The sequence below is a fragment of the Sardina pilchardus genome, chromosome 17, assembly GCF_963854185.1.
Source record: "Sardina pilchardus chromosome 17, fSarPil1.1, whole genome shotgun sequence".
Lineage (NCBI taxonomy): Eukaryota > Metazoa > Chordata > Actinopteri > Clupeiformes > Clupeidae > Sardina > Sardina pilchardus.
Window position 1 is genome coordinate 25,853,561 of NC_085010.1, and position 11,830 is coordinate 25,865,390.

The following is an 11,830-nucleotide window of genomic DNA, read 5'->3' on the forward strand; positions in this document are numbered from 1 at the left end:
CCAAAGAAACACTGGTGCACACCCACGCTCTCTCTCTCTCTCTCTCTCTTTCTCTCTCCCTCCCTCTCTTTTTAACACACACACTCACACACATACACACACACACACAACCCCTAACAAACTCTCTCACACACACACTGCAGGTACACAAGTGCTGCATTTGCCTCAGTAAAGGAGACACCAATTAATCGAGAAAAGCACATAAACTGCTGAACAATGGAAACAAATCATCCCTCTTGGAGCAACACGCAGAACTCCAAGACTAATTGCAGTCAACCTTGATGGAGTGAGAAAAAAATACAAAAAAAGAGTTTATGACGGCTCTGGAGTCCTAATTATACTGACACCTGTCTGCTCAGAAATATGCCGCCAGCAGGAAAACATACACACACATACTGTACACAGACACACACAGACACAGACACAGACACACACACACACACACACACACACACACACACACACAACACAGATAAGGCTCTGAGAGCACGTCTTGGCTATGCCCACTTGGGAACCAGTGAGGTGCCTCCATCTAGGGATTCTACCGGCACATGTGGCACTCAGGAAATATCTCACTGGAACTGCAATCACCGTATAGATATAAAATGAAGCACATTTCCATTTTGTTTCTTCATAGTGTTTGCAAATCTTAACAAAATGTTTGTCTCTTAAACAAACAAAAAAAGCATTAAAAGTGAAGCAAGCAAGTGAAGATAATGGATCCTACACATACAAACCCCAGAGTGAAAGAGACAAACCAGGTGGATGTATCCTCTGTGTCCACCTCTGTGAAAGACGTACTGTAGACAGATGTCAGTTGAGTCCACGCTTGACAGACGGAGCGACTTGAGTGGCCGGAGCGCTGTTCAAACGTTTCGGTTACGCCTTCCCAGAATCCTCACCTGACAGACGTACCAGGAGACGTACAGACAAGCTGCTCCTCCTCCCTCGTCCACCATTTTGTGCTGCCCTCGGCCTCGGTCCCCCGCGGTGACCGCTTGTCGGTCAGCAGACTCCTCTAAGACGCGTGGGGGGGTCACAAACGAAGCGTCGTCTGCGGACATCCAAAGGCCCCTGTTTCCACTGGGAGCACCTTGACCATCTTCGTCTGTGTAGGGGGTACCACGGGGGTGCTGAAGACCTGGTATGAAAATATGCCTGAACCCCTGTGCGCGCCCCCCCCACCCACCTCCTAGAACCGAACACCTTCACTTTTCGTCAGTGTGTTCCGTTTCTTTCTTTGTTTCAGCAGAGAGTTCAAGGCATCGCCCCTTCCTGACAGCTGTCTCCGTTATCATTAACCATCCTTGCCTTTAATTTCTGCTTCTTTGTCGGGTTTCCCACCGAGAACAGGAAACGCCCCCTCCCCACTCCCCTCCACCCGTGGTGTCTCCGTCAGCCCTGAAGCAGTGCAGCTGTCACTCTCATTTTGTCACTCTCTTCCTCGCTCGTTTTTTTCCGTTCTGTCCATCATTGCTCTCTTCTTTTTCGCAGAGACAGTTCTCCCAGTGTAAAATGGCTGCCCAGGTTGAGAGCGGTGTGTTGGGTCTCACCATTTGTTTTTAAACAGCGGGAAAGTAAGCCCTGGCACTCATCCAGTCCTTCACTCCCTCTGTCATCTCTCTCTCTTATTCTCTCTCTCTCTCTCTCTCTCTCTCTCTCTCTCTCTCCACAGCCGTTTGCGGATTTATTCTTTTTTTTTTATCTCTCCAACCACTGATGGCTTTTTTTCTCCACTTTTTTCCCTCCACTTTTCAGCTCTCCATCCTCTCTCTCTCTCTCTCTCTCTCTTCCTGTGTGTATGTTGGGAGAACGCGGTGGATAGCCAGAGAGAGAGAGAGAGAGAGAGAGAGAGAGAGAGAGAGAGAGAGATAGCAGGTTTTTGCAGCCGGCAGTTAAAAAATTTGGAGTCATTATGGTAATAGCGCTAAGTGGAGCCGAGGGGGCCCGGCGCGGCGCGGCCGTGCGCTTCCAGCAACAGGTGGTAGGAGGATGGTGGGCCGCCGTCGCTCTTCTGGATGAACCGCGCGGCCCGCGGGGACCGAATTAGAGCGGTGACTCACGCACCACCAACACGGGCGGGTGGAGGGGCAGAGCGGACGGGGCGGTAGGGCGGCAGGGGGGGTGGGGGTGGTGGGGAGTGCTGGAGATATGGAGGGGGGAGTGGGATGAGTAGGAGGAGGGCGGAGGGTGGGTGTGTGTGTGTGTGTGTGGGCAGGGGGGGGGGGGTCATATGGGGCTCTGGTACAAGGAGCTCGTTACACAAATGAAAGTGCCTAGCGTTCGCAGCAAATGTGTCCACAAAGACATGTACAGGCATATGCAGGAACACATACTGTACACACACACACACACCACGACAAAAACACACACAGACACACACACACACACACACACACACACACACACACGCATACATATACACACATAAACACACACACCACGACACACTTAAAAAAAAGCTAAACACATATACATGTACACTCCCAGAGAGAGAGAGAGAGAGAGAGAGCGTTTGCAAGAGAAATGATAATGATTCTGAGATAGAAATGGCTCCCGGAGCGAAGCTTCATAAAACACAAAAAAGAAGACACTGGCAGAACAGCACAGCAACCTGCAGGCATCAGATAATACGGAGAGGAGAAGCAGAGCTTCTTATGGACCAAAGACATCACACATACTGTACATAAGCCTGCAGCCTCTAAACATTCACAAAACACTCACAGAACCATCAGCCTTTGGTAGCAAAATCTGCACTGCAAAAAAACTGCAGATCTAAGCGTTACCAATCTTATGTTTAGATTCAAATCTAAACCAAAATCTAACTGGTCTTCAAAGGAAGCAGAAATAGATTAGCTATCTAGTGTTTTCTAAGGAAGTTGTGACTTAAAGTAAATGTCAGTTGCCTTGCGAAACTTTAACTTATGTAATATGAGTTTTTTTATAACGAGTTCCAAGGTACATGTCTATAAAAATACCTCTTCAAGGGCGTAGCTACAACTGCTGTTGGAAAACATGGGTACTTCAGTCTTGTTGCTTGATGTTGCCATGTGCAGTGCAGCTTGTTGCTACAGTATCCGTGAAATAATAAAGTACATCAATGTATTATACCAGAATGCCCCTCTTGTGATAAGAATTCCTTTATAAAATTCCTCAATTTTATTTTGGGGACCAGCTCTGTAATAGAACCACTTTTGGCCTTTTGAGGTAACAGTTAGAGTAACACTTTTGTGTGCACGCCGCACCAGTACTTCCGGTAGAACCTTCAGGTGATTTTGACAGTTGGAGCGGGAGACACGAGAGAGCAAGACAACAGCGACCGAGTTCGATTACCAGAGATTACCAGAGATTACCAGAGATTAAATATTTTAAAATGAGCACTGTACTGTGTACTGTGTATAAATGACCTTTTGCGTAGGTCTCTCCTCTACACATGCAGCCACGGCTGCTTGCTGGCCAGATCTAATCTGATCTGTAGTGGACTTCATGAGCTGGCAACAGGAAGAGCGAGGTGTCTAATCAATACCTCCTTCTCCTCCAGGGACTCTCGTCGTCTCATCTCATCGACAACCCCAGGCCCAGGCCAGCCACTGTGGGCTGTTAGTGTGCTCTCTCTCTCTCTCTCTCTCTCTCTCTCTCTCTCTCTCTCTCTCTCTCTCTCTCTCTCTCTCTCTCTCTCTCTCTCTTTCTCTCACCTCTCACTCTCCCTCTGTGTGTGTGTGTGTATATGTGTGTTTGTGTGTGTGTGTATGTAGAGGGCTGTCCATGCCCTGTGCATGTGTGTATATTTGTAGAAGCAGGAATCTTCCCTCTACTCTGTACCCTCGTCCAACGGAAGAGAGAAATACATTCTTGCTTTCACTGACCTCACCGTCACCGAGAACCACAATCTCGGCTACTTCACTGTCCATCCACCCTGAAGGCGCACATGAGACAGAACGCATACCGTAATGAACCACTGTAATGCAACATGGCGCACCTCTAAATGTTCAGTATCGTGCAAAATAATTCATCAGAGAAGAAGAGAAACACAACGTGATCAAACGGGATTTGTTTTGTCGACTGCACTTGACAGAGTTAGCTGTTGAGCTTCTGCTTGTTGTGGCTTTTTAAAGTGTTGTTCAGGTGATAAAAGGCCATGTCAGATCCCAGCTACTAGCTGTTTCTGGCCTCTAATGGATTCTCTTTGATGTGTTGCTGAGCACACATCCGCAGATTTAAAAAAAAGCAAAGAGCTTTAGGCATCAATCAGGGTACAAGCTATCAGTGTAATGGGCAAAATAGTGCATTAAGATTCACTCTGTGTGTGTGTGTGTGTGTGTGTGTGTGTGTGTGTGTGTGTGTGTGTGTGTGTGTGTGTGTGTGTGTGTGTGTGTGTGTGTGTGTGTGTGTGTGTGTGTGTGTGTGTGTGTGTGTGTGTGTGTGTGCCAGCCTGTGTGATGTTAGCAGAAATTAAATCCTGTATCCAGGCAACTGATACCTGCTGTGGAACTGAGGGATGTGAGGTGACTAGAGCAGAAACATTAGCAGGGAAACTTTGTGAGTGTGAGTGTGAGTGTGTGTGTGTGTGTGTGTGTGTGTGTGTGTGTGTGTGTGCGTGCGTGCGTGCGTGCGTGCGTGCGTGCGTGCGTGCGTGCGTGCGTGTGTCTGTGTCTGTGTGTGTGTGTGTGTGTGTGTGTGTGTGGGAGAGTGTGAGTGTGAGTGTGTGTGAGTGTGTGAGTGTGTGTGTGTGTGTGTGTGTGTGTGTGTGTGTGTGTGTGTGTGTGTGTGTGTGTGAGAGAGAGAGAGGGTGCTTTTTTGTGTGTGCAATTGCAGGTCTCACTATTTCTCTCTCTCTCTCTCTATGGGTCTCTGCATGCATGTGTGTTTGTGTAATGTATGTGTGTACACAAATGGCTTAGTGTATCAGGGTAATATTAAGTGCTTGTTTGGATGTGTGTGTGTGTGTGGGGGGGGGGGGGGGGTAATGATAAATAGCTGTGTGGCCTGTTAGCACGGTGCTTAATTAATGTTTACAAAACAGTATTGATTCTTCCGAAATGGCCACCGGGTGTCCTATTACAACATTACTTGGTGGCCTAAACATTTCCTCATCTTGGTGCCGTCCTCTGTTCAAAACAACATCCTATACGTTAGTACCTGGACTCTATTTGCCACCTGACCTCACATGTCCACTGGTACTGCTGGTATTATCTGGCCTGATGTGTGTGAGAGAGAAGTGCAAATTGGTGGCAAGCTTCAATATGAAACACCAATGGGTTTTTTTTTACCTCCGCCAAGGAGGTTATGTTATCATCAGGGTTTGTTTGTCTACTCTGTTTGTTTGTTTGTTTGTTTGCAAGATAACTCAAAAATGTTATGGATGGATTTCGATGAAATTTTGGGAGTGATCGGTATCAGGAGGCGGTTATGTTTTTGCTTGGCGGAGGTTTGCGCTCTCTGAGTGCTTTTCTAGTATAATTGTGTTACCTGGTAGAAATGAAAACAGCTGTCTTAGTGAAAAAAAAGTATTGGTTTATCGGCTATGTTCAGGGTGTTCCAGAGAGTCAACTACTCTCTCCATTTGCACTGCAGCACCGGTTGCCAGCCATGTCCACTATGTCCAGATCTGCCCGAACATGCCCTCTGGGGGGGGGGGGGGGGGGGCACTGCCTCCCATCCATCGCCTGGATCAACAACAAGCACCTCTGGAGCGCTCAGTGAGTTGTTCCGTGTTGAATGAGGGTCTGTGTGGGGGCCATATAACTCCTGCCTCAGGCAGCCCTGTTGTCTTGTCACCAGCACTGGGATGCTAATATCATTAACCTAACGTCTCGCACATGCTAATGGCCTCTGCTGACCGCACTTATGCCAGTGGCACTTAACCGCAGACCTCCGTCTCCACCCCCCTCCCTCTGTGGTGTGGTCATTTGACCTTCTGAACCAGATTCAGGTCAGCTTCACTTTGACTTTCAGCAGGGGGTACAGGAAGGATGTTCCTAATATGGGCATAGCCAGGGCTAGACATTAATGGTTGCTCGGTTGCCTGGTTGCCCTTGGCTACCAAATTGTTGCAAGTGGCAACCTGATTTGGTTGGCTAGATTCTACAACAAAAGCCTCATGCCTGGTTGCCAAGCTGGCAACCCATTTTGACCACTTTTAAAAGTTATCGTTGAGCCCCCTGGCCATAGCATAACTAGTGAAAAGGAGATCATGTAAATGCATGTAAATAAATAAACAAGTAAAATATTCACTCATAGATACTCCTACACACAGAAGGGTTTGCTCATACATTTCTATCACTTTGCATTACTACAGTTTTTAATGCATTTGTTCTTACATGTACTTTGCAGTGGGTGCAGGCTTGCAGGCATGTATTTGCATCAACAAACATATTTCCATGAATACATGAGCACATATACACACTTGCATGTATGTACACACACACACACACACACACACACACACACACACACACACACACACACACACACACACACATACGCAAAGTGTGTAAAAAAATTGTTTCCATATCAAATAATCGTTGTCTTGTTGTCCCATGTAACCCGACCGGGTCTGAGCCCTTTCCTGCATCGTCAGTGCTATTTGGCGGATGCTTGGCCAGGGCTGCCTTACAGTACATTCAGCAGGGGTTTTTAAGCCAACACTGGGAGGAGACCCTGAGCAATAAGGACCCCGGGCCCATAATAGTCGACCCCACATAACCAAAGCCTCAATTAGCTTTTAAGAGTCTTTCAGGCAGGCTAGCAGAATCAGCCCTAATTGGATGACAGCAGGGCGGCCGACACCGCTGCCAGCGACTGCAGCATTAGGGGAAATCCAATTTAGTGCAATCGCCCTTCCTGAGAGAGAGAGAGAGCGAGAGAGAGAGAAAGAGATAGAGAGAGAGAGAAAGGAGAGAAATAGATAGAAAGAGAAGAAAAGAGAGAGGGTGAAAGACAGAGAAAATGAGAGACAGAAAGACACTACAAAGTGAAAAGATGAAAATATATGGCGAGAGAAAGGCCTTCCCAGGTCAATGAAGAAAGAAGAAATTGGCAGAGATAACAAGAAGGATCGAGCCATTGAGAAGATCGACGGAGAACTAGAGAATGGTGTCTGTTTCTGTGAAAGAAAGGGTGTAAGTGTTGTTGTTGGGAGTGAAGCAGCCACAGACACCCTCTGGGCTTATATAACGGAGAATGCTCTGATAGGTCAATGTATTGACAGAGCACAGAGCACCCTTCAACCAGAAAAGGGTAAAGGAGAATCCCCAACACACACACACACACACACACACACACAAGGGTAAAGGAGAATCCCCAACACACACACACACACACACACACACACAAACACAGACACAGACACAAAGAGAGAGAGAGAGAGAGAGAGAGAGAGAGAGAGAGATACCCTACGGTACACAATAAGCCATGGCATTACACTATCAGGTCCCATCAGTGTTTAACACTAAGGGCTAGCACAACATTGACTTATCATGACTCACTTTGTTTATCTGGGCTTTTCACTTTGTGAATGGCTTTTTATAACAAGCTGATTATGGAGAAGAAGGGCAAGCTCAGGCACTTCTTACTGTAAGCCCTCCACCTCCAAACTCATGACTACTTCTGAGCCAGCCGGCCATTCAGTCAGCCGGCCCACCGGCCCGCAGCCTCAGATGACTCTGTTAAGTCCAGAGCATCGTAGGCGCAGAAGTAAGAATGGAGCGGCTTTCCAGATGAGTGGCCAGGCTGGACTGATCGCCGACGACATGTTTGGATTCAAACAGTCGAGGGAGCCAGGCGGGAGATAGAGGGAGGTGGGGGGGCAGGTTGGCAGTCGGCGGGGGGGTGCAGGGGCAGGGGGTATGCCCCCCTCTGGCGGGTCACGCACGAAGGCCGCTCACCCGGCACTTGGCACCAGCACGAGAAAACGTGGGGCGTCACGTGAAGCGCACGTGAGGAGACCGTGGCGAGCCAGCCATGATATATAAACACATACGGAGACGGAGCAGCACGCGTTGGCACGCGCACTGGCATGACAGCAGCCTAGCGTGAGACGGCGCGCAGCGGAGCTGGCCGCGGGCTTTCCCCAGTCGCCTCTGCTTGGGCTCAGACGAGCCGCACGTGCTCAGTGGATGAGAGCAAGCGAGCGAGCGAACGAGCGAGCGTGCAAGCCTTGGCTATTTCAGCTCCATTCATGCATTCATTCTTTGGCCGTCCCATTCACAGCTATCCATTTGCTTATTTGTTCATCCATTCATTCACCCATATAGCCATAACAACACTAAAGGCCACAGGACCTTGTGCTGTTATCCTTGTGTAAACTGAACATGAATTATTTATTTGTTTTTTTCCGCATATATGCAATTACATTCATTATGCTCATTGTCAAAGGGTTTTAAAGTGACATCATCACCGTGCACAAAGCTCATCACTTTTCTCTCTCACCCGTGCAGCATTAACGGATTGTGGGACTTCTAATTTGAATGGCAACATTGTTTCATTTAGCTTTTCAGGTGGAGTTTATCTATCTCATGCGTAACCACGGTTATCACAAAAGCGCTTCCTAAATTTAGGGATGCACATGTTGGTTGTTTCAAGGGTCATCCTTCAACTTCAGGCGTAAATATGGCAATCAGAAACGGGACACTTGTTTTGGAAGGTGTAACAAGATGGTCTAAACAAACTGGATACAGACAAACTATCAAAAGTCAGCGTGTCTTAATATCCATGCATGTCTAGAGAGAGAGAGTGTTATTTGTAACATGCTTTGGCAACACTGTACCACTGTAACTGTCATGCTAATAAAGCACCCTTTGAATTTGAATTTGAATTTGAAAGAGATAGAGAGAGAGATGGAGACAAGATCGAGAGAGAGAGAGAGAGTAAAGAGAGCGAGAGATAGAGATAGAGACAGAGAGAGAGAGAGAGCGAGAGAGAGAGAGAGACCTGACCCTGACTGCCCATGTGTATAATTCATAGTGGCACACAGAGGGCTTCTCCTGGAGTAAACGACGCAGTCAGGTGTTCACTGGGAGCAAAAGGGGGCACTCTATGAATTAAAGATGGCAGGTGCTCATCACGGGGGTGGTTAACAAAGGGATCACAGGGTTTTTAATTCTGAATGCTCTTAGTCAGATAAACACATCCATGCACGCACGCGAGAGAGAGCGAGAGAGAGAGCGAGAGATGGAAAGAGAGAGAGAAAGCAGGTGAAAGAGAGAGAGAGAGGGAGAGAGATGGAAAGAGAGAGAGAGAAAGCAGGTGAGAGAGAGGGAGAGATGGAAAGAGAGAGAGAAAGCAGGTGAGAGACTGTGAACGAGAGAGGGGGGGAAAAGAGAAAGCGAGAGAGCACTGTCCTTACGTGACAGCCTCATTGTTCTGGCCACAGGCTGTGTTGTGGCTCTGGGGAGCCGTGCTGACTTAAGCCTTTTAAAATGTCAAACAAAATGTCACACTCGTCCCGCTCCCTTTCACCAAGGAAGCAACTCTCCCCTCCAACCTGGGAACGTCACCAAAACAACGCGTCCCACCACGTCTAATCTCAGACTGCTACGCAGGGGCCTTGACCCGCTAATGCTCGGCTGCACTGCTTTAAGACCACATATAGTGAAGCTCTTAATCAGCTGCGTAGCCTCCATGGCTAACAAGGTTAGCCCAGGCCTCCAGTCAAAGCCTCAAATGCCCCCTTGGCCACCGCAACTGACACACTGCTGTCACCGTGATGTGCCGCAGAGGCCATTGCCTCCTGTCACCGATCCACACCAGACACACCAGAGTAGCTGGAGGGACAGAGAAGGGAAGGAGAAGAGAAAGAAGTAAAGAAAGAAAGAGAGGAGAAGTGAAGAAAGGGAAGAATAGACAAAGAGACGGGACAGGAAGAGCGATAACAAACGTCAGCGGTAAGGGCCTGTGTCCACCAATGGCGCTTTTTTCTGCACCGACGGCAGCTATTTTGTGTACAAATGCTATGAAGTTCAGCGCTCACAGCGCTCAGCGCTTTCGGCAGAAAAACGCCCTCAGTGCTGAGTGCTTTTCTCCGCAGCGCTCAGAGTGCTGAAAGTTGAAATCTGTTGAACTTTTAGAACAGCACTGGGCTCGTCAATGTCACTTTTCTCTCAAAGACCGTAACCTAGCAACAGTTGAGGGCGCTATCAGTGCAAAAAAAAAAACCCTGATTGGTAGACACAGGCCCTCATGGGCTTGATTTTTGTCGATCATAGATTTTCTGTTATATATATATTTATTTATACATCACTTATTGATTTTATGCTTGCCTTTTTTTATGCTTATGTTACCTATGACTGAGCTGATTACTGAGTGAGAGTGTGGACTGAAACTATGTTCCTCTCTCTCCCTCTGCTCCTGAACCAGAGCCAAGGGCAGAAGTCCAGCTACCTCCTGTCTTTGGCATTTGTGGCCCTCTTCTCCTAAGACAGTTACGCTATCTCTGTGCAGCCGAGAGATCCAGCGACTGAGCCAGGGATAGCGTCAGCTCACTCTGTCCTTGCGTACCCGGTCAAGCCGAGACGGACTATAAGTAACGAAGCTAACTAAAGAAGGTGAATTTGTGCCACATGGCACAGTACCAGGGATAATAATATTCAAAATGTTGTCATGCAGGTTAACATAAAACACAGTGACATGTGCATACATGCGTGTTAGTCTGGGGTTTTTTTGTTCATGGGTCCAGCACGTGCCCGTGCAACTGTATCATTATTCTGCTCTAAGTCCGGGAGCCAGTGGAAGCACTGAGTCAGTCAGCACACTCGTCTCTTAACCTTTCCCACTGTTGAATGGGTCCCCAGGGTACGCTGCCCAGCCTCTGCTGCCCTGCTCTGCTCTGCTCTGCTCTGGCCCGCACTTACACACGCACCTCGTCCTCATGAACACCCTGATTGTGTGTGTGTGTGTGTGTGTGTGTGTGTGTGTGTGTGTGTGTACTGTGTGTGTGTGTGTGTGTGTGTGTGTGTGTGTGTGTGTGTGTGTGTGTGTTTGTGTGTGTGTGTGTGTGTGTACTGTATGTGTGTGTGTGTGTGTGTGTGTGTGTACTGTATGTGTGTGTGTGTGTGTGTGTGTGTGTGTGTGTGTGTGTGTGTGTGTGTGTGTGTGTTAGAGGGGGATTTTCCTGGTTGCTCCTCAGCACTTCCCGTGCTCCGGCTGCATGAAAGCCAGAGGAGAGAGAAGCTTATCTGCGTACTGTATGCAGCATGCGCTATTGCCTCCGTTCCCAGTGGACAGGAGCATAAATGAATACAACAATAAGTGTGGCTCCCCTCAGAATGCCTCAGCTCCTATGGGGGGAAGCTTGTGCTATACGCTAACACAGAAGCAGCAGATTTCTATTAGCTTTCCTGGAGGCTGACACAGCCAGAGAGGTGCTCTTATGAATCCCCCGTCCCCTCTTCCTCCTCCTCTTCCTCCATCTCCTCATCCTCTTCCTCTTCTTCCCTGCACCCCGCCCTGGTGGTGTGGGATCTCCCTGACCCGACCCCTTGTCTCGACTCGAACCGCCATTGACGTGGCTCACTGTCGCCACCTAGTGGTGCACAGCAGCCCCCGTCGCACCTGCACAAACCCACATGAACGTCGACGCCACATGCCGAGACGGTGTTGACGCTGAGGGGAAGTTAGTGTGTGTGTGTGTGTGTGTGTGTGTGAAGGGGGGGGGGGGGGGTTGCGCATGCTTCCGTAGCTCCTCCTGAAGGTTTGCGTGGGCGCGGCGTTGATCCGGTGCGTTTATGAGAGGGGTCCCGGAGAGGCAGGCTGAGTGCTCCTTCAAGAACTCGCTTTAATCTCCCCATCGGCTCCACATCCAAAGCCAGCGCCGCCTCCTCCCACACAACCC

The 11,830-nt window shown here is 48.6% G+C and overlaps 1 protein-coding gene across 1 annotated transcript in view; it reads right to left on the minus strand.

Moving 5' to 3' along the window:
• The window catches only part of ptprr (protein tyrosine phosphatase receptor type R), a 26,575-nt gene extending 25,417 nt beyond the window's left edge, over positions 1–1,158 (minus strand). Inside the window, exon 1 of the mRNA XM_062518649.1 lies at positions 903–1,158. Within this exon, the coding sequence (XP_062374633.1) occupies positions 903–1,064 (162 nt within the window). The 5' untranslated portion in view covers positions 1,065–1,158. The remainder of the gene's footprint in view (positions 1–902) is intronic.
• Between the last annotated feature and the right edge of the window lie 10,672 nt (positions 1,159–11,830).